General features: G+C 50.0%; 1 protein-coding gene across 7 annotated transcripts in view; it reads left to right on the top strand.

The window, feature by feature from the left end:
• The window catches only part of GRB10 (growth factor receptor bound protein 10), a 196,824-nt gene that overhangs the window by 154,968 nt on the left and 18,735 nt on the right, over positions 1-23,121 (top strand). For all 7 annotated transcript variants that reach the window (XM_079931693.1, XM_079931691.1, XM_079931690.1 and 4 more), the window contains 5 exons: positions 5,240-5,355; positions 6,334-6,402; positions 7,727-7,864; positions 9,258-9,368; positions 11,103-11,201. In XM_079931693.1, coding sequence (XP_079787819.1) covers positions 5,240-5,355; positions 6,334-6,402; positions 7,727-7,864; positions 9,258-9,368; positions 11,103-11,201 — 533 coding nt within the window. The remainder of the gene's footprint in view (positions 1-5,239; positions 5,356-6,333; positions 6,403-7,726; positions 7,865-9,257; positions 9,369-11,102; positions 11,202-23,121) is intronic.

The raw sequence follows: 23,121 nt of genomic DNA, 5'->3' as shown, positions 1-23,121 counted from the left end.
TGGTTGACAAAAAGAAATCAGTGAGCTGACCTTCAGATGCACGAAGCCCCCTTAGAGGAGTCTTCCTCCCCTTCTCCCACGAGCTCCTTTCTCAGGAGCAGCGAGGGGACGCATTGTCCTGATGCCTGGGTTCTGCAGGTGTTAGTTCCACCAAGTCAGTCATGCCCTCCTGCAAGGGCAGGGCCCAGGGAAACCTCCCACTCTCCACACAGAGCTTATTGCATCCCCGGCCATGTGTCTTCCCTGCCTGTTCTTGTTTGTGATCCAAGCCTATGATTTAATATTGGTTTTGATCCATTAAGTTGTTATTTAGGTGAAAATCCTCTTCCTTCCATTATCCGCCAGCATGTAATGGTCAGATGCCCAGTGGTGGGAAGAGGAAGGTCCAGTTCCCTGTTTGATGCCTCCCGTGGGGCAGGGCTGTGGGAGGGCCTTTCACGGCTCCCTGTGGTGTTTCAGCATAAACCCCCTTGGGTGGGGTGTGCAGCGTTCTCTGTGATTGACAGCGTCCTGGGCGTGTTCCTGGGTCCCCTGGCACACGAGTCCGCCGCCCCCATTCTCAGGGCAGAGCCACCAGCCCTGCCTCCGCAGTCACTGATTCTCCCTTTAGAAGGTCACTTTCTCATGGGGTGTACGTCGGGGATGCTCCTGGGACCTGCACATACACGAGGCTGGCGGCTCAGGCCGAAGGGAGATGATGCTTGCAGATCCCTAAGGCCGGTGGTTCCACCAGTCCCCAGTAATGGAGGGGTGAGCAGCCCACTCTTAGAGCACTGAGTTGATGTATAGCCTTAGAAATTGAGGATTTCCAAGCACAATTACGATGCCGATCTTTGCAGCTAGATATCATATCCTTAACCGTATTAAACCTTTTCGCGCTCAGAAACGAGCGATGATTTAGGAGACATGGGGCAGTTTCCAGGATGGCCATTCGAGACGGCTTCCTTTCCACTAGCAGGAGACCACGTGCGTGTGTGAGGTCCGCAGCCCCCGAGGGTACCCGCGGGGCCAGAGCATCAGGCTCACGGAGGGGCAGGAACCGCGGCAGCTGCCGGCGCGGGCAGCATCTCTTGCTGGAAGGACCCTCTCTGCCATCTCTCTGAACTGGGCTTGTTGCCAGAGCCAGGTCCAAGGGCCCTTCCTGGTCCCCAATGTGGGCTCCTGCACCACTTGCTGGTTTGAAGAGTTGGGGCAGAGCCCTGAGTGCATAGTGGTCTTAGGTGACCGTGTCCTGTGTTTCCTGATTTCCCGGGAACTCATACCTTTCCTGATCTCTCCAACCATTACTGGCCCCAAAAGTCCAGCCTGGATGGGATGTTTCGGCTCCAGTATTTTGGGTAGAGCTCAGACGTGGAACCACTGTCCCCAGCCAGTGCCACCGGACAGCCCCCGAGTCCAGCCAGCAGCTGGGATGGGGCCGTTGCCCTCCTGTCTGCAGGTGAGCAGCCAGGCTCACTTCAGCCAGGACACTTTAATAGGTAGAGGGCATAGGGATGTTACACAGCCAGCCTGCAGCTGTATCAAGTACACAAACTGTATTTTAAAGGAATCTCGAAAAACAGGAACTTTGGCATGAAAAATAGCATCTTGGTGCCCCCCGTGAACTTGAAGATGGGCCCACCTGTAAGTTCCGTCCCCCTGGGAGTGCAGCGGCTCCCACAGGCGGGCCCTGAGTGACCACGGGCGTCAGAGTGGGTCAGCGGGAGAGGCTGGGACTTAATTTTAAGCCTGGGGCACCGTCACCAAGGAGGGTCACAGCCGGGTCCTGTGCACCTCAAGGATTTGGGGGGTTCTGTTGTCGTGTGAATCAGGACGAAACACCTCAGGAAGAAGCAGGAACCCTTCCTCGGGCTGTTCGCTGCTCTGGGTTTGTTCCTGGTCAGATGAGAAGGGCGTGACGGCCGCCCTGTGGCGTGACCGGTGCCTCCAGATGCTGACATCTGCACAGACCGGCCGGGGAGGAGCGGCCGCCTTGCCTTCAGCCTTGGGGCTCAGAGCGGCCTCTGCAGGCTGATCCTTTTCTATCTCTGTCTCTGTGTCTGTTACCTCTGAAAGGCACCAAATGACACCCTTTCCCCACTAAAATACACACCTAGCGGGGAGGCTGCTTACGGGGCAGATCCAGACGTCAGGATGTTTGCTGTGGGCGTGTTCTGCTGCACACAGCTCCGCACAGCCCGGGAAGCCCGGGGCAGCTGTTCAGCGCTCCCGTCTCTGTGACGTGGGCTGCGCCAGGCGGTGAGGGGCTTCAGGGGGCAGTGAGGTGGGATGCTGACGCCTCCCAGTGCCCTCGGCTGGGTGCTGGGTCTGCCAGCCCCACCTCACCCCTCGGGACCGCCCAGGTTTCTGCCGAGGACTCTTGTGTCTGCTGCACGGCCCCAGAAGTAAGATACGCTGCTTTTTTTAGTTGAAGTGTAGTTGATGTACAGTGTTGTGTTCATTTCTGCTGTACAGCAGAGCGACTCAGTTATCCACGTATATACATCATTTTTTATATTCTTTTCCATTATGGTTTATCACGGGATGTTGAGTATAGTTCCCTGTGCTCTACAGTAGGACCTTGTTGCTCATCCATCCTGTATATGCTAGTTTGCATCTACTGACCCCAAACTCCCGATCCTTCCCTCTCTCTCCCCCACTCCCCCTTCGGCACCACAGGTCTGATCTCTGTGAGTCTGTTTCTGTTTCATAGGTAGGTTCATCTGTGCCATACCTTAGATTCCACACATAAGCGATATCATATGGTATTTCACTCAGTATAATAATCTCTGGTTGCATCCATGTTCATTATTTTATCCTTTTTATGGGTGAGTAATATTCCGTTGTATGCGTATCTGTGTACCACGTCTTCTTTATCCGTTCCTCTGCTGATGGACATTTCGGTTGCTTCCCTGTCTTGGCTGTTGTGAATAGTGCTGCTGTGAACATAGGGGTGCATGTATCTTTTTGAATTAGAGTTTTGTACAGGTATATGCCCAGGAGTCGGATGGCCATCATTGAGAAGTCTACAAAATATGCTTTTTTTTTTGAGTTGTCTGAGTTTTAAATGTCTTTCATGTAGAGTATGGTGGCGGCATAGATGCTGGCCTTAGTTCCGGAAATCAGAAAACTACAGATACCCTTTGAGGGACGTCTTCCTCTTCCATTTGTACAAAAAGTCCTTTTGGATGAAAAGTCACATGGCAGTTTTACTTAAGGCCATTGTGATCATATGACATCTGTAGCTGGTGATGTGAGCGTTTAATACTATTGCCTGAGGTCATCTGAAAATATGTGTCTTTAGAATCAGAGAGAAAATCAGACCTGGACAAAAAGAGCTTTGAACTGAGGTTGTCCCAGTGGCCTTTCAAAAGCTGTGAGCACAGGTCCTGGGCCTTCAGTGGGAGGCCAGGCCGACAGCTCTGGCATCTCTGAGGAGCTCAGTCCTGGTCCCACCACTGGCCGCAGAGGGTGCAGCGGCCTTGGTTTCCACCTGTAGGTCTCCCAGGCCTCGTGGGGTCAGCGGAGTGGCCTGGGGCAGAGAAGCACCTCCTGTCGGGACTGCTGACAGTCTATTCACGCTGCCGTATGCGGCTGTACCAGGGTAGCTAGGCCTGGGAAGAGAGGATCCTGCCTGGGTTGCAGCATCCTGGGGCCCTATCGAGCCAGTGGCTCCTGCTGGGAGGGCCCTGTGCCCCTGAAACTCGACATCTGCCTTGACCTCCCTTAGGTCCACCCCGCTCTTTTCTTTCTCCTTATTTTACCTGGTAAAAAATTTTAATTCTATAAACCAGCCATCAGCAGGTTATTGGGTCATAGTTGTTTTTTTCCCCATAAGCACAGAAATGTTTTCTCTGAACAAAAATCTCAAGGAAAGTCATGGGTTTGTCTTAAATGAATGACATTGTGCTAACCCCTATCTTGGCAGCAGACATAGCTGTTGTAACCGTGCTCAGGCTGCCCCTGGTTCTTCCCCTCTGTCCTGGGGGCGTCCTCAGGCAGGGTGTGCGGTTCCTGAATCGCTTGCCAGTGCCCGCCTCATCCGGGGACCAGTGGGCCTGTCTGTGGCTCACTGGTGGTGCCAGGTCTGGCCCTTCCTGAGGTGCCTGAGCTTTCTGTTCATCGTGGGGAGGAACTTCAGGCTTTAACTGTGTCTCTACCGAGGACAGCCCGTTCTCGTGTGCCCTGTGTGCCCGCGGGGCCCGGCTCAGACCCCTGGCCTGGTGACTGTCCTTCGTGGACAGGAGTTCTCCCACGTTCGCAGATGGCTTTGACTCAGGAACGCTTTCACCCTGCACCTCGTCCTTCCTGGGGATTCCGCGCTGGCTGTGTGCAAGGAAGCGGGAGCTGGGAAGGGCCGACGGAGCGTTCGTGTCAGTTTCGTGGCATCTCCTGCTCCGCCGTTTGGGCCTCAGTTCACACGTCGAAACCGCCCTGGGCTCGTTTGCTCCTGTCGCGTATCCCGTTATTGAACGTGGTTGGTTCCCTGCCGCCCGGTCAGCAGGCTGTGCAGGGACACGTGAGGGCGTCAGGCCACGTGCCTCTCATGTTCCACGTGGAGCCAGAGTGTCGGACTGTGAGGGAAACGCCGCCCCAGGTGATGCCGCTGCTGAGTCAGGCACCGAAGCGTGTGTCCGTGCACGCTCCCCCGAGTGCTGTGCCACGTGTGTGTCCTTCCCAGCGGCACAGTCCCGCCGTGAGAACAGCTCCGGGGTGTGCGTGATTAGCGTGGGCTCCAGCGGACAGCCGGGCGTGGGGACGGGCTGCCTGCTGGTAGCCCACTCCCTCCCGTGTTACGCCCTAACACCCTCCTAGGCAGCTGAGTTTCACGAAATCAAAGCCGTCCTGCTTCTGCCCCCCACCTCTACCCACCCGCCCGTGCGTCCTCCTTGCTCAGAGCCTTCCCGCTGTCCTGTGTCTTGGGACATTTTCCCAGTCATTAGAGTCCCTGTTCTTTCCAAGAGTTGACATTTCTTAATTTAAAGGCAGAATCACCTGCGCAGAGTCTTTTTTTGATGCCAAATTGAGAAGAAGTGTATGAAAGTTAAGACTGACCTGAGTTCCTCATACTCTGTGTCCTAAGACCTCCTATGCATTTGAGATAACACATTAGAGGTTTCGGTTTACTTTTGGTTCTTGACCTCGTCTTTGCTCACGAAGTTTGAAGAGGAACAGAAAAGTCAAGCAGATTTTGTAATTGGTTGTGAGGCTGCCTTGAAGGTTCTGCCTGTTTATCTCACACAGTACTTTTCCTCTGCAGAAAGGTGCTTGGAAGACCATGAGCTGGTGGCCCAGGTAGAGAGCACCATGGCAAGTGAAAGTCAATTTTTATTCAGGAAGAATTATGCAAAATACGAGTTTTTCAAAAATCCCACGGTGAGTCTTTTCTCTTTGAGTCTGGGGTTTGGCACTCTTGAAATCTTGCAGTTTATACTTGAGTTTCGTAGTAGCAGGTCACAAAATAACTGAGATGTAACGGGTGGCAGTTGGGTTTGAGAATCTGAGTGGCTAGTTAACTAAGCAATCCTGGCTTGAAACTCTCTCTCTGATGCTTAACTAAGTGCCTCTGTTCTGGCCGGAGCTAACCATCACCTTCTCCCAATAGCTGGAGTGGGAGAGGGGCTTAGTCTCTAGGAGTAACTTAGTCAAATACTCAGCAAAATAAAAACTCATTATTCTCTGCAAATAGCAAGTATTACTTCGGGATTATTGGGGGAAGAATCAGTAGAGAAATCAAAATCCAGGTGGGTTGAGCTACTCTCCTTGATTTTTCTTTTCTTTTCTGCTTTTTGCAGGGTGGGGCCCTTGCCTTGTGGGATATCGGGATGGAGCTCGTACCTGCCGTGGTGTGAGCGCCAGTCCTAATTCTGAGTTACAGCAGCAGCAACTGGGTGGGGGTGGGGGGGGTCCCAGCATCAACTTCTGGTTCTGATAGTTTAGCTGCTTTTTCATTGAAAGGAAGAAATTTGGTAGCTACTTTTGGGCGATGCACCAGAAAAGGCCTCTTCACATCTCTGTGCGCATCTCCTAGTTTCAGGGGTTCTTTATCTCATGCCACGCGTCTGTGTCCCTGAGTTAGGACACGCGGCAGCCCTCTGCCTTGGTGCAGTGCCAGACGTGGATCATAGTGGGCATCACAGACACTCCAAACTTGGTGCAGCGTTGAAGGGAAAATGCAGCCCGTTGAAGTCAGTGTTTCCATTGTGTGATAAAGGAACAGAAAGCACTGTCATTGTAAATACAAATTGTACATAATTTTACCTGGAGGAAAGTTTTCGGTACTGGCATACCTGTAAGTATGCTTTTCCCCACTCTTAAGCTAACCTCTGACATCTTTGTTTTTCCATGGCCTAGAATTTCTTCCCAGAACAGATGGTTGCCTGGTGCCAGCAGTCAAACGGCAGTCAGACCCAGCTTCTGCAGGTACTGGGCAAGAAGAGGCTTCTGCTGGAGTCTCTGCGTAGAAGCTCTCAGGCTGTCCTGGGGGCCTGGTAGGAGCCTGGAGCGGTTGCGTTGTTACTCATGTACGAGCCTTGGCCCCTCGTGGAATTTAGAGTCACCAGAAATGAGTGTTTCCCTGGGAAAGCTGCATGTAGCCAGACTCCTTCAAAGCAAAACAAGCGCTTAGAAACAGGATACACTGACCTAGAGGCCATCGGGTGCCTCTCCACGCTTACTGCTGCCTCATGCTGTCCCGGGAAGTCAGGATATTCCTCTGCACCCCTAAAGACGTGTCTCTTAACGGCACGTTAAGTAGTAAGGGAATAAACCATTCCCTAAGGCAGCCAGCACTCTCCAGGTGGCACTGAATGTAAGAGAAAGTACTCGAATGTAGTTGCTGCAGAAGTCTGCCCTGAGCCCTCCTTTTCCTGCTGTGTTTCTGCCTCTGGAAGCTGAAAGCCGCTGTGCTGTGTCCTGGGCCCTCCACGCAGGGCATCTGCCTGCCCTGGGTGAGAGTTGTCATACTAAGTTATCGTGGCCCGTGCACAAGGAGGGTAAAGTGGTTTCCTGCTTTTTAGTTGCCTGATCCGAGACGGCTTGATGCTTGGTGAACGTGCACGGTGATGTCTTGAGGTGCCGGAAGCACTGCCCGGGGGCACCGGGACCTGCCCAGTTGGCCCATACCGTCTGCAGGAGGAGCTGTGTCCCTCTCAGTCAGTGTAGGGGACCCACGAGGGTCACCCCAGATCTGGTTCCTCACCTACCTTCCCTGAAGAAAGAGGTGTGGCTGGTGGGAGGACTTAGCGGGGGAGCAGGCCGTCGCCAGGGTGTTCGTTCCAGGAGCTGGACAGACACTGGACACACAGCTTTCGCTGGAGGGCACGCGGTCAAAGTGACGGCCGGATGCTTGCTCCCAGCCCACCTGCTCGTAATCAGTGCTCCTGGCACTGCTGTTGCCCCAGCTCTGAGGACCAGATTGGGATTTTTATGGGAAACCAGAATAAAAGGCAGGATGCTTAAACACACTGTCCATTAGGAGATTTATGACTTTGTGTTTTCTGTCAGAGTTAGAGAAGTCCATTTGCTTGTGTATGTTTAAACACTTAATTATGTTTTAGAACCCCAATTTAGATGGAAATTTTAAGACTTTTGAAAGGAAAAATATCACTTGAGAACACTCAGTTTAACCCCAAAACAGTATTTTACTAATTCGTAAAATGTTCCAGTGTCAGCGTTGCTGATAATATGTCTGCTTCCATATTTTCATGTCAGCATTATCTAACTTTTAAAATTTGCTCTTCAACAGAATTTTTTAAACTCCAGTAGTTGTCCTGAGATTCAAGGCTTTTTGCACGTGAAGGAGCTGGGAAGGAAGTCGTGGAAGAAGCTGTACGTGTGTTTGCGGCGATCCGGCCTCTATTGCTCCACAAAGGGAGCTTCAAAGGTGAGTCTTAAAGCCGTGACCGCCGGTCGCACCAGGCTGGGAGGGTTCCGAGTAAGCGTGGGCTTCATTTTAAATTGCACCCTGGGCTCCGCCCAGCTCGTGACTTATTAAGCTGATTGTGTAGCAGCTAAACTCTGATTTCCTGGTGCACAGCCCCACCTGGGAAACCAGGTGATGACACAGACCTAGGGATCCCGGGGCTGTGTCACTGCCCCACCCCCAAGCTGGCCAGCCCGGGCGCCTTCTGTGGGCTGGGAGCGGAGCCTCCTGCCTGCCTGAGTCCCTTGAAAGATGCTAACTTAGTTTCTATAATTCGGAAGTTGGCATCCAAGCTAGCCGCAGGATATACGATTGATTATTGCTACCCTAATGGCAATCTAATACATGTTATTGTAGGTATTGCGTGGAATAAATTGGGGTTTTGTGCGCACCCCCAGTGGGAAGAGGAGGCGAGGGGTGGAAGACGGCTGCCCGCCTCCGAGGACAGTTGGGGTGTTGTGGGCTGGCCTTGCCAGGGTCTCCTTTGGTGTCTTTGCACCTCTGACCTACTCTTTCCTGTAACGTCTGAGGACGCCTGCCGTGGGAACGTACCCAGCTGACCTTGGCCTTGCTTTTACACCCGAGAGCTGCGGTCTCTTCTGTTCTCGAAGGAAAGAGGCGGGGAGGAGCTGGGGACCCCAGGGGAAAGTGCTGACCCAGCATCAGGCCACAGTCCTACTGCTCTGGGAGGTCAGGAGAGCAGCGGGCAGCCTTCGGCGAGGGGGCGTGGCCTCTGGGAGAAGGGGCGTGGTCACCAGGGAGGGGCGTGGCCGCAGGAGAGAAGGGGCGTGGCCGGCCGCCCTTCCTTCTGCAGATGGGGTCTTCAGCAGATGCAGTGGGGAGGGTAACTTCCTGACTTCCCAGCTCTGATGTGTGGCTTATGCATCATCGTCATCGGTGCTGAGCCCAGGGATGCGTGTAGCCTAGAGCAGGCAACAGATGCGGGATGGGGAGTTCAGGAGGAGGTGGGACGGTTGCGGACGCAGCTGGACTCTGACCACGCAGCATAGCAAAGGTGCTGTGGGTCCTGCATTTGAGTGTGTGCTCCGAACCTTGACCTTAGCTTCCAGATCTTCTGGTTTTCACTTTATGGGGCTTTGATTTGGCAGTGTCAAATAACATTGTAACCGTTTTCTGTCTGGGAACTGGGAGGGTGGGTGTTTTTGGGCGGGGGCTGCGGGATGTGGTTTTAATTTAGCACTTATTCTACACGATGGGTATAATCTGTAGACTGTCAGAGGGGAGAGGTGTTGAGAGCACGCACAGACTGCCCTCTGTTGACGGGGGCGTGAAACACTGGCTCTTGGCTGTGCTGAGAAGTTCTCCCCCGTTAAGTCTGACCACCTTCCTGCAGGAGCCCAGACACTTGCAGCTGCTGGCCGACCTGGAGGACAGCCGCATCTTCTCCCTGATGGCTGGCAGGAAGCAGTACGGTGCCCCCACGGACTATGGCTTCTGCATAAAGGTACCCCATCCGCAGCCCTTCCGAGATGCCCAGACAGCATCCCACTAGGCACTTTGGAATTAAACCAGGGACCTCCTTTCTTGGGTGCTGCTTTTCTTTGTTTGTTTGTTTTTAACAGAAACGTAGTTTCACGCTAGATTTATTCATTCATATAAAAATATTTCTTGTGTGCTTATGACGTGTCCGTCCTTGAGTAGCTCAGATGCTCAGAGAGAAGCAGAGTCTGTGATGGACAATGCCCGTCGACGGGCCCAGTGGCTTAGGGACCGCCAGCCTGTCACTGGGTGGCCTCCAGCGTACTGAGTGAGCTGACACCTTCTGTGTGGGCTTGTTGTCCCCAGGACATTAGACTAGGGGTGACCACAGCTCTGCCCTCTCTCTGTGCACATGCATGAGGACACAAACTCACACATACGCTCCCATGTGCACTCGTGCATGTGCATGTACACACCTGCACACACCTATGTGAACGAACACATGCACACATGTAGACATACGTGTGCATGCCTGTGTGTGCGTGCACGGGCACACACAGGGGGCTTCTCTCCACACTTTGGGGGGGCCCGCTCCTCCCCCCTCGGCGAAGCTGTGGTGATGCTGGTCATCGCACTAGTAGATATTTACTGAATACCCACTGTGCACGAGACCCTCTACTGAGGCTTCTACCTCCGTCGTCTTCCTGGGTCTTCGCAGGTGCTCACAGGGTGGGAACTGACCTGGCCCCATTGCCCACATCGGGTAGCCAGTGAGCGAGCCCGAGTCCCCCAGCCAGGCTGCCTCCTGAGCCTGCGGAGGAGACAGGGCACAAGGAGCCCGTCCCATCCGAAAATGCCGTCTTCTGCTTCACTTGGTGAAGCTTCTTTGGTTACAAGTAATACGAACTGACTTCAAACCAGCTAAAGGCGCAGGTGCACGGGAGGCTGGTGGGAAGTGGCCTCGGGAGGGGCTGGAGCCGTCGGGGCCCAGGCGGCCGGTGCTTCCTTCCCCCGGCCCACGTGCTGGGTGTCGCGGCCTCTGCTTCGCCCGCAGCGTCAGCGGACTCGGGCTGTCGTTCCGGCCCTGCTCCCCCTCCAGATTCCCGAGGTGGAGAGCTGGGCCGGTGTCCCCCCCAGCACTGACCCTCGGGCCTGCGGTCAGAGGGTTCCTGTGGACACCCGCCAAGCTTATGCCTGCAGGCTTTCCTCCGTCGCAGCCTGGCCCTGCTTCTGGGTGGGACCACCTGCCTCCGCTCCTTGCCCTGCTCCGGTTCCCTGCTCTGGGGTGACATTGGTCTCACCCCCTGGGCCTTTCCACAGGTCTGTCCTTGGGGCCACTCAGATGCCCCAGAAGCCCTGAGCCCCGGGGGCTTCTCCCCACGGCGGCTCACCCAGCAGGCCCTCCCCACGGCTGTGTCCTCGGTCTTCCTGAGAAGCAAGTGAAGACGCCTCCTTCTGAGACCCCAGAGCAGGTCCCCGACCCAGGAATCGGCATTCTCTGCAGGGAGCTAGATGCCCCGTCAGCCACCCCCACCTTGTGGTTTCTTTTCTGTTTGTCTCCCCCAGGACCTCCCTTGGGAGGACGGCTGACCACTCAGCTAAGTACTAAGTGGCCGCAGCCGCCCGGGGCCGGTCCGTGCCCGGCAGAGCATGAGTGATGCTCGGCACGTCCTGCCGTGTGTGGGCTCAGCCCTGCCTGACGGAAGGTGTGTGTCCGATTCCCTGTGATGCTCACGGGGTCTTCCTTTAACTCCTTTAGCCAAACAGAGTCAGGAACGAGGCCAAGGAGCTGCGGTTGCTGTGTGCCGAGGACGAGCAGAGCCGGACGTGCTGGATGACGGCCTTCAGGCTTCTCAAGGTGGGTCCCCTGCGGTCACCGCCTGCATCAGCGCACCCCCTCCATGGACAGTGCCTGTCACCCTCCCACGTTCCGTCACCAGCTCCAGGAATCAAGGGTCCTCACACATTTTTCCAGAGTCTCAGAAGCTCCCCACAGAGCCTTAACGTTAGAGGAACCAGAGCCAGTCCCAGCCTCGGCACTGTTGGCATTTGGGGCCAGGCAATGGGCCGTCCTGTGCTTTGCAGGACATTTAGCAACCCCCTGGTCTCTCCCCGAGATGCCAGTAGCACCCCAAGCAGCTGAGACAACCCCAAATGTCTCCAGATGTTACCAAGTGTACCCTGGGTGTGGGGCGGGGGTTGAGAACCAATAGGAAGAAAAAGGTCGAGACCGGGGAGTCGGGTCAGGGAGGGTGCACGTAGGTCATCAGGAGGTTAATGGTTTTCCTGACGGAGCGTCAGACTCCCGAATTCTCAGAAAGCCAAGGCCATGAGGGAAACATAACGAATCAAGTGGCTCACCGTAGAGTCTCAAGGGAAATGGTGTCTCCTGACAATAATTCTAAAAGAAATGTCTTGCACGGACCCTCACGTGGGATCGCACCCGACAGTGATTTCACAGAAATTGCCAAGATGACTTCACACGCCCTTTAGTACAAGCTCAGTGCACAGCAGGCGCAGCTCACTTGGATGTCCCACAAAATGTTCCTTTGCACGTACACACATCACGTGTCTGGAATTCCTTAGGTACATAAAGTCCTCGTGGGTTACAGGTTAGTTGACAAGACGAACTTGGCCAAAGTCAAGGGGCCTGTGGGGGAAGTGTGTTTGCTCAGCTGTGGCCACCACATGCAGTGGTCTGGGTGTCTCTTTACAAAAGTCCCCAACCCTCACTGAGGGTCCAGCTGGTCCAGGATTCTCGGCAGAGTCACTTAGATCAAGAGAGTGGGAGGCTGAGCTCGGAAAACTCCTTGGAGATGCCACGGGCTCCCTGGAGAGGCAACCCGTGTCCCTCTCTCCCAGAATCTTCCTTTGTTTTTTTTGTCTTGTCACTGGTAAAACAAAAGAAGGTGTACACGGGACTCTCCTGGTGGTGCAGTGGTTAAGAATCCGCCTGCCCATGCAGGGGACATGGGTTCGAGCCCTGGTCCCGGAAGATCCCACATGCCGTGGAGCAACTAAGCCCGTGCGCCACAACTACTGAGCCTGTGCTCTAGAGCCCGTGAGCCACAACTGCTGAGCCCACAAGCCACAACTACGGAAGCCCGCGTGCCTAGAGCCTGTGCTCCGCAACAAGAGAAGCCACCCCAGTGAGAAGCACACGCACCGCAACAACACTCGCCGCAACTAGAGAAAAGCCCACGCGAATCAACGAAGACCCAACACAGCCTAATTAATTAATTAAAAATGGTGTACATTTAAATGTTACTGCTCTGTAATAGAAGAAGAAATGCCCTGTTGCTTTAAGATGCCGTATGTCGTCGGCTGCGCCCTGACAAGCTGGTGTTAAATCCAAGTGCCCCTCAACAGGGGGCTGGTTCCCTGGCTTATGGGACGTGCACACAGAGGAGCCCCCTGCGGCTGGAAAGGAACAGCTCCTCTCTGGGTCTCGTTGTGGGAAATTTTCCAGGATGTATTATTAACAATTCACAAGCAAAGTGCAGATTGTTGTGTAAAGAGGTCACTGCATTGGTGGGGCGAGAATGGAAATGCGTGTTTAGCTTCGCTGGCACATATGCAAACACGATACTGCAGGGGAACACAGAGGCCGCTCACGGGAGCCTGGAGGCTGCGGTGTAGATGGGGCAGACGTGGAGGGAGACCTTCAAGGTTTTATATATTTGAGTGCTTTCTTTTCGTTTTTTCTGTTGCTCTGCAAAAATATTATCTATTTTGGAAAAAACAAAAAGGAGATGAAAAAGGAACTGGTACTAATGCGTCATGTTCCGTGGGTGACACGAGGCGATGTGGCAGCACCTCTGATGCCGGCTCACAAGGGCGGAGGGCGGGGGCCTCTTTGGCGCCATCGTGATGTGACGAGGTGACCGGGCCGCGCTCACAGTGGCAGCGCCGCCTGGCTGTTGTTAGTGCTAACGGTGCGAGCCCCGTATACGTTGACACGATGTGATGGCCGTTTTGGAGCATCCGCTGTGGACCAGGCAGCGCCTCCCATCTCTGACCTCATTGCTACTCACGGCAGCTCTGTACATACACGTACGACCGGTACAGGTGACAGTCCTGCAGCCCATGGCGCTGTGCTCCACGTGGCCACTGGCGTGTGGCAGAGTCAGCCCTAGGACCCCGATGTTTTGGCCCCAGAACTCCATCGCTCACCAGCACGCTTGCTGCCCCCGCGAGAGCCTCCAGGAAAGCTGAAGATCCGTCCAGTTCCAGCCATGGCCCCGTTGTCCCTGAGCGAGCAGCTGACTGCACATCCCACAGCGCCATCCTGTGTGAGGGCGGGGCCTGGCTGGCCCCGCCCTGGGGCCTCCTGCCTCTACCAAGGGGCCAGCACCAGCATCTGAAATGAGGAACCCTTACAAACATCTAGGCCTCCTCCCTCCCTGCCCCCGCAGCCGCCCCTGGCTCCAGTCACCTTGCTCTGGGGGGAAGCGTAGTTAGAAGACCAGCTTCTGTGTGATGGCCCCTGCCCTGCACCCACACGTTGCCTCCAGAATGGCGTGTGCTTTGCTCCGGGGACTTAACGCCCTTTGAAGCGGTGGGGAACCTTCTCAAAAGCCTCCTGTTTCCCTGGCTCTGCTGCGTCGCGAGCTTCTTGGATTGTGAGCGCTGGCTCAGTCCGCAGCCTGTCTCTTCTCCTCCACGGAGAGACCGGTCTGCAGGCTGCAGGGACCTGGCGGCCTCTCCGCACCTCCCAGTTCTTGCCCTCTACGTGTTCTCGTGCCTGGGCGTCAACCTCAGATCCCCAGAGCTGGGACGGCCTAGCGCTCGGAACAGAAGAGACGCTCAGAAAAGTTGAGTTGAATGAAAGTGGCAACCGACCCAAACTCCCGTATCTGCGTTGGCCTCCCCACTCTTTTTTTTTTGGCGGTACGCGGACCTCTCACTGTTGTGGCCTCTCCCGTTGCGGAGCACAGGCTCCGGACGCGCAGGCTCAGTGGCCATGGCTCACGGGCCCAGCCGCTCTGCGGCATGTGGGATCTTCCCGGACCGGGGCACGAACCCGCGTCCCCTGCATCGGCAGGCGGACTCTCAACCACTGCGCCACCAGGGAAGCCCCTCCCCCCTCTTTTGAAACCGTTTCTCCCCCTTGCCTGCCGGATGTCATGGGTAGCGCCGGAGTCAGCCCGAGACGGCGCAGAGGGGGGCTTTGGACTAGGGACCTGCACCATCTCCAGAGGCCGGTTCTTCGGCCTCCGAGGGGGGTCTTGCTGCCGCAGACCAAGGAAACGTTGGTTGCCTCTTTCCGTGGTCTGTAGTGAGTGCTGAGAGGTCCCTCCCCAAGCTTTAACCCTCCAACACCCTTGCCCCCTAATAGTGGGTCGGATGTGCCACGTCCCTGTGTGGAGGACGCACGTCGGAGACCTCGGGCCTGAAGCTGATGTGTAAAGCTCTGCCCTCCCGGTGTCTCCAACTCTGACCAGGAAGCAGGTCTGTGGTGGCTGATATTGGGCAATTTGGACGGTATTGAAATCCCAGGGCTTTTTTGAGAGGAAGGCCTGCTTTTGAATTAACCTAGACCTTCCTGTGCCTTGAAGTACCAACACTGGTATACTTTCTTTAAAAAAAATGATAGCTCGAGCCTCCAGAGGAGAAAACTGGCTAACACCCGCTTTTGTTCCTCTGCCTGCTATTCCATTGTTTCCTAAATGATTTCGTAAAGACTACAGGGACAGCACAAGGAGTACGAAGACGGTGTTAGTTACCTACCGGCTCCTTCCCACCCCCTCCACCTTCTAGATGATTCTTAAGCTGCCCTAGAGATTCTTCCCCAAGAGCGAGGTCTTGCTTCATCAATACAGGTTTCTGTAGGGAACTCCCTGGTGGTCCAGTGGTTAGAACTCAGCGCTGTCACTGCCGGGGCCCTGGTTCAATTCCTGGTTGAGGAACTAAGATCCTGCAAGCCGCCCAAGCGCAGCCCAAAAAAATAAATAAAATTTTTTTAAAAAGTCTAAACCTCTTAAAGAGGCTAAAAAAAAAAAAGCACACAGGATTCTGAACTGAATTACTTGACATGGAGAAGACAGTTACAGTGGATGTTGGGCATGACAGCAGCCAGGGAGCCTCAGCCCTGGCACACAGGCGTTGTGGAGTCTGGGGCCAAGAGGAGGCGTCCAGCGCCCAGAAGCAGCGCAAACACGGAACGGTTCGCCGGGGAGCGCAGGGGCGTGCTGACCAGCTGTTCAGAGCAGAGGCAAAGCATCCGGGCTCTGGTGATAACACCGTGATGTTTGCTGCCTGCTCGCGCCTGCCGGAGGGAGCTTCACGTCACCCTGTTTAATCATCATGAGAACCTAGGGGAAGGGGGGGCCCTCGCAGTACAGGTGAGGAGAGAGCGCCTGGAGATGGGCCAGCTGAGACTCCATGCCCCTCCCGGGGGGGCTTCTTAGGAAGCCCAGGTAGAGCTTGGGAAATGGCTCAGGTGTGTTCCGCCCTCCCGTCTGACGGTGCCACCTGCCTTCACGCTCACAGCCAAACTCATGGCCTCTCTGGATCCCAGAGTCCAGACCCGTGGTCCCTAAAAGCCAGTCCTCTGACTACTGAGAAGTTGGGGAGACATCTTCTCTAGTGCATAGCAAAATGAAACAATCTGAAAGAATGAAAGGCCCTGATATAGCTCTTCTCTCTCATCCTCTTCCCTGCAAGGTGATCTCTCAAGTCTAGTGGTTCCCAGATTTTATTTTTATGTAGCAAAACCCTTTCCCCCTTCAGGCAAAATTTTGGATAATTCCTCAATATGTGAAATAGACAAAAAGACTGAATTACATGGCATCTCAGGTTATTGGTAAATGGCAAAAAAAAAAATCCAATCTCAGCAGTTCTAACAGCAAAGACGAATCCAGCTCAGACATGGCAGGTGGCGTGGCCCCGTCATGACCTCAGCCGGGGAAGGGAAGGCAGAGCCAGGGGGTCTCCCATCCACAGAAGTGACACATGTCACTCCCACTCACAGGCTCAGGTCCAGACTGCTCGCCTGGTCTGCCCCAGCCGCAGGGCCCAGGGAGAGTAAGCCCACCGTTTGACTCAAAAGCAGAGTCAGAAACTCCTGGCAGGCAGGCCAGTTACTAGCACACGGTGCAGTTTCGATGTTTGTTCAGAAACAGCGGCCGCTCTCAGCATCCCCGAAGTGCATCTCACCCTGAAGCCCTTTGGAGACCCGCCTGCCCCATCCCTTTCTGTCTCCCACCCACACGCTGTGCCGCGTGGTGTGTGAGCAACCCCCGGCCACCCTGTCTGAACTGCAAGCACAGACACCTGTCTTTTCTACACAGACAGACAGAAACAAGGGGGAATCGAAGTACGTGGGGAGTAGAAATGAAGGAAGGCACGTAAAACCCAGTCATTTTTAAAATGGGAAAACTGAAGACATGCTATGCATATCCACCTACTATTGTATTTTAAATCAAGATGAAATGGACTTTCTTTGCAAAAACAGAAAAACCTTGAAATTGACTGAAAAACGCAGGAGAAATTGAGCTACATTTTTTTAAAAAATGAGTTTCTCTAAGCTTTGAGGAATATTCAAGCTCAGTGCTGTGTAAACTGTCACAGAACCAGGACTTACACCGTATGCTGAGGTTTTGGTCACCTTCACACTTCAGGGCTGTGCTGTCCTTTGAAATCCTGGTCGGACGTGGCATCTTAAGTAGACACTGCAATTTGTTCTTTTTTTTTTAACATCTTTATTGGAGTATAATTGCTTTACAATGGTGTGTTAGTTTCTGCTGTATAACAAAGTGAATCAGCTATACATATTCATATGTTCCCATATCCCCTCCCTCTTGCGTCTCCCTCTTGCGTCTCCCTCCTACCCTCCCTATCCCACCCCTCTAGGTGGTCACAAAGCACCGAGCTGATGTCCCTGTGCTATGCAGCTGCTTCCCACTAGCTATCTATTTTACGTTTGGTAGTGTATATATGTCCATGCCACTCTCTCGCTTCGTCCCAGCTTTCACTTGCCCCTCCCCACGTCCTCAAGTCCATTCTCTATGTCTGCGTCTTTATTCCATCCTGCCCCTAGGTTCTTCATAACCTTTTTTTTTTTTTTTTAGATTCCATATGTATGTGTTAGCATATGGTATTTGTTTTTCCTCTTTCTGACTTACTTCACTCTGTATGAGAGACTGTAGGTCCATCCACCTCACTAAAAACAACTCAATTTTTTTTCTTTTTATGGCTGAGTAATATTCTACTGTATATATGTGCCACATCTTTTTTATCCATTCATCTGTCGATGGACATTTACGTTGCTACCATGTCCTGGCTACTGTCAGTAGAGCTGCAGTGAACATTGTGGTACATGACTCTTTTTGAATTATGGTATCCTCAGGGTATATGCCCAGTAGTGAGATTGCTGGGTCGTATGGTAGTTCTATTTTTAGCTTTTTAAGGAGCCTCCATACTGTTCTCCATAGTGGCTGTATCAATTTACATTCCCACCAACAGTGCAAGAGGGTTCCCTTTTCTGCACACCCTCTCCAGCCTTTATTGTTTGTACACTTTTTGATGGCCATTCTGACTGGTGTGAGGTGATACCTCATTGTAGTTTTGATTTGCATTTCTCTAATGATTAGTGATGTTGAGCATCCTTTCATGTGTTTGTTGGCAGTCTGTATATCTTCTTTGGAGAAATGTCTGTTTAGGTCTTCTGCCCATTTTTGGGTTGGGTTGTTTGTTTTTTTTGATATTGAGCTGCATGAGCTGCTTGTAAATTTTGGAGATTAATCCTTTGTCAGTTGCTTCATTTGCAAATACTTCCTCCCATTCAGAGGATTGTCTTTTCATCTTGTTTATGGTTTCCTTTGCTGTGCAAAAGCTTTTAAGTTTCATTAGGTCCCATTTGTTTATTTTTGCTTTTATTTCCATTTCTCTAGGAGGTGGGTCAAAAAGGATCTTGCTGTGATTTATGTCATAGACTGTTCTGCCTATGTTTTCCTCTAAGAGTTTTCTAGTTTCTGGCCTTACATTTAGGTCTTTAATACATTTTGAGTTTATTTTTGTGTATCGTGTTAGGGAGTGTTCTAATTTCATTCTTTAACATGTAGCTGTCCATTTTCCCAACACCACTTATTGAAGAGGCTGTCTTTTCTCCATTGTATATTCTTGCCTCCTTCATCAAAAATAAGGTAACCATATGTGCGTGGGTTTATCTCTGGGCTTTCTATCCTGTTCCATTGATCTGTATTTCTGTTTTTGTGCCAGTACCATACTGTCTTGATTACTGTAGCTTTGTAGTATAGTCTGAATTCAGGGAGCCTGGTTCCTCCAGCTCCTTTTTTCTTTCTCAAGATTGCTTTGGCTCCTCAGAGTCTTTTGTGTTTCCATGCAAATTGTGAAATTTTTTGTTCTAGTTCTATGAAAAATGCCATTGGTAGTTTGATAGGGATTGCATTGAATCTGTAGATTGCTTTGGGTAGTTTAGTCATTTTCACAATGTTGATTCTTCCAATCCAAGAACATGGTATACCTCTCCATCTGTTTGTATCATCTTTAATTTCTTTCATCAGTGTCTTACAGTTTTCTGCATACAGGTCTTTTGTCTCCTTAGGTAGGTTTATTCCTAGGTATTTTATTCTTTTTGTTGCAGTGGTAAATGGGAGTGTTTCCTTAATTTCTCTTTCAGATTTTTCATCATTAGTGTATAGGAATGCAAAAGATTTCTGTGCATTAATTTTGTATCCTGCTACTTTACCAAATTCACTGATTAGCTCTAGTAGTTTTCTGGTAGCATCTTTAGGATTCTCTATGTATAGTATCATGTCATCTACAAACAGTGACAGCTTTACTTCTTCTTTTCCGATTTGGATTCCTTTTATTTCTTTTTCTTCTCTGATGGCTGTGGCTGAAACTTCCAAAACTATGTTGAATAATAGTGGTGAGAGTGGGCAACCTTGTCTTGTTCCTGATCTTAGTGGAAATGTTTTCAGTTTTTCACCATTGAGAACAATGTTGGCTGTGGGTTTGTCATATATCGCCTTTATCATGTTGAGGTAAGTTCCCTCTGTGCCTACTTTCCGGAGGGTTATTATCATAAATGGGTGTTAAATTTTGTCGAAAGCTTTTTCTGCACCTATTGAGATGATCATATGGTTTTTGCTCTTCAGTTTGTTAAAATGGTGTATCACATTGATTGATTTGCATATTTTGTAGAATCCTTGCGTTCCTGGGATAAACCTCACTTGATCATGGTGTATGATCCTTTTAATGTGCTGTTGGATTCTGTTTGCTAGTATTTTGTAGAGGATTTTTACAACTATGTTCATCAGTGATACTGGCTTGTAGATTTCTTTCTTTGTGACATCCTTGTCTGGTTTTGGTGTCAGGGTGATGGTGGCCTCGTAGAATGAGCTTGGGAGTGTTTCTCCCTCTGCTATATTTTGGAAGAGTTTGCGAAGGGTAGGTGTTAGCTCTTCTCTAAATGTTTGATAGAATTCGCCTGTGAAGCCATCTGGTCCTGGGCTTTTGTTTGTTGGAAGATTTTTAATCACAGTCTCAATTACAGTGCTTATGATTGGTCTGTTTATATTTTCTATTTCTTCCTGGTTCAGTCTCGGAAGGTTGTGCATTTCTAAGAATTTGTCCATTTCTTCCAGGTTGTCCATTTTATTGACATATAGTTGCTTGTAGTAGTCTCTCATGATCCTTTGTATTTCTGAAGAGTCAGTTATTACTTCTTCTTTTTCATTTATAATTCTATTGATTTGAGTCTTCTCCCTTTTTTACTTGATGAGTCTGGCTAGTGGTTTATCAATTTTGTTTATCTTCTGAAAGAACCAGCTTTTAGCTTTATTGATCTTTGCTATTGTTTCCTTCATTTCTTTTTCATTTATTTCTAATCTGATTTTTATTATTTCTTTCCTTCTGCTAAGTTTGGGGTTTTGGGGTTCTTCTTTCTCTAATTGCTTTAGGTGTAAGGTTAGGTTGTTTATTTGAGATTTTTCTTGTTTCTTGAGGTAGGATTGTATTGCTATAAACTTCCCTCTTAGAACTGCCTTTGCTGCATGCCATAGGTTTTGGGTCATCATGTTTTCCTTGTCATGTGTTTCTATGTATTTTTTTATTTCCTCTTTGATTTCTTCAGTGATCTCTTTGTTATTAAGTAGTGTATTGTGTAGCCTCCATGTATTTGTATTTTTTACAGATTTTTTCCCTGTAATTGATATCTAGTGTCACAATGTTGTGGTCAGAAAAGATACTTGATACAATTTCAATTTTCTTAAAGTTACCAAAGTTTGATTTGTGACCCAGGATATGATCTCTCCTGGAGAATGTTCCATGAGCACTTGAGAAGAAAGTGTATTCTGCTGTTTTTGTATGCAGTGTCCTATAATTATCAGTTAAATCCATCTTGTTTAATGTATCATTTAAAGCTTGTGTTTCCTTATTTATTTTCATTTTGGATCATTTGTCCATTGGTGAAAGTGGGGTGTTAAAGTCCCTTACTATGATTGTGTTACTGTCGATTTCCCCTTTTATGGCTGTTAGCATTTGCCTTATGTATTTAGGTGCTCCTATGTTTGGTGAATAAATATTTGCAATTGTTATATCTTCTTCTTGGATTGATCCCTTGATCATTATGTAGCGTCCTTCTTTGTCTCTTGTAACAGTCTTTGTTTTAAAGTCTGTTTTGTCTGATATGACAGTTGCTACTCCAGCTTTCTTTTGATTTCCATTTGCATGGAATATCTTTTCCATCCCCTCACTTTCGGTCTGTATGTGTTCTAGGTCTGAAGTGGGTCTCTTGTAAACAGCATATATAGAGGTCTTGTTTTTGTATCCATTCAGCCAGTCTATGTCTTTTGGTTGGAGCATTTAATCCATTTACATTTAAGGTAATTATCGATACATATGTTCCTATTACCATTTTCTTAATTGTTTTGGGTTAGTTATTATAGTTGTTTTCCTTCTCTTGTGTTTCCTGCCTAGAAAAGTTCCTTTAGCATTTACTGTAAAGCTGGTTTGGTGGTGCTGAATTCTCTTAGCTTTTGCTTGTCTGTAAAGGTTTTGATTTCTCCATCGAATCTGAATGAGATCCTTGCTGGGTAGAGTAATCTTGGTTGTAGGTTTTTCCCTTTTATCACTTTAAATATGTCCTGCCAGTCCCTTCTGGCTTGCAGAGTTTCTGCTGAACGATCAGCTGTTAACCTTATGGGGATTCCCTTCTATGTTATTTGTTGTTTTTACTTTGCTGCTTTTAATATTTTTTCTGTGTATTTAATTTTTGATAGTTTGATTAATATGTTTCTTCTCGTGCTTCTCCTTGGATTTATCCTATGTGGGACTCTCTGCACTTCCTGGACTTGATTAACTATTTCCTTTACCATATTAGGGAAGTTTTCAACTATAATCTCTTCAAATATTTTCTCAGCCCCCTTTTTTTTCTCTTCTTCTTCTGGGACGCCTATAATTCAAATGTTGGTTCGTTTAATGTTGTCCCAGAGGTCTCTGAGACTGTCCTCAATTCTTTTCATTCTTTTTTCTTCATTCTGCTCTGCAGTAGTTATTTCCACTATTTTATCTTCCAGGTCACTTATCCATCCTTCTGCCTCAGTTATTCTGCTATTGATCCCATCTAGAGTATTTTTAATTTCATTTATTGTGTTGTTCATCATTGTTTGTTTCATCTATAGTTCTTCTAGGTCCTTGTTAAATGGTTCTTGCATTTTCTCCATTCTGTTTCCAAGATTTTGGATCATCTTTACTATCATTATTCTGAATTCTTTTTCAGGTAGACTGCCTATTTCCTCTTCATTTGTTTGGTCTGGTGGGTTTTTACCTTGCTCCTTCATCTGCTGTGCGTTTCTCTGTCTTCTCATTTTGCTTAACTTACTGTGTTTGGGGTCTCCTTTTTGCAGGCTGCAGGTTCGTAGTTCCTGTTGTTTTTAGTGTCTGCCCCCAGTGGCTAAGGTTGGTTCAGTGGGTTGTGTCAGCTTCCTGGTGAGGGGACTAGTGCCTGTGTTCTGGTGGATGAGGCTGGATCTTGTCTTTCTGGTGGGCAGGACCATGTCCGGTGTTGTGTTTTGGGATGTATGTGACCTTATTATGATTTTAGGCAGCCTCTCTGCTAATGGGTGGGGTTGTGTTCCTGTCTTGCTAGTTGTTTGGCATAGGGTGTCCGGCACTGTAGCTTGCTGGTCGTTGAGTGGATCTGGGTCGTAGCCCTGAGATGGAGATCTCTGGGAGAGCTTTCACTGTTTGGTATTACATGCAGCCAGGAGGTCTCTGGTGGACCAACGTCCTGAACTCAGCTCTCCCACCTCAGAGGCACAGGCCTGATACCCGACCAGAGCACCAAGACCCTGTCAGCCACACAGCTCAGAAGAAAAGAAAGAAAGAAAGAAAAGAAAAGAAAGTTATTAAAATAAAAAATAATTATTAAAAACAAAACAATTTTTAAGTAATTAAAAAAAAAGGGAGAAAGAAGAGAGCAACCAAACCAAAAAGCAAATCCACCAATGATAACAAGCACTAAAAACTATACTAAGGAAAAAAAAAAAAGAGAGAACCCTAGGACAAATGGTAAAGGCAAAGCTATACAGACAGAATCACACAAAGAAGCATATGCATACACACTCACAAAAAGAGAAAAAGGAAAAAAATATAGATACAGATATAGATATATCTATAGATCTATATCTAGATAGATAGATAGATAGATAGATAGATAGATAGATAGATATAGTTGCTCCCAAAGTCCACCGCCTCAATTTTGGGATAATTCGTTGTCTATTCGAGTATTCCGCAGATGCAGGATACGT

Source organism: Stenella coeruleoalba, assembly GCF_951394435.1.
Source record: "Stenella coeruleoalba genome assembly, chromosome: 9".
NCBI classification, from domain to species: Eukaryota; Metazoa; Chordata; class Mammalia; order Artiodactyla; family Delphinidae; genus Stenella; species Stenella coeruleoalba.
Note: the sequence above shows the minus strand (reverse complement) of the source record. Positions and strands in the feature narration are given on the sequence as shown.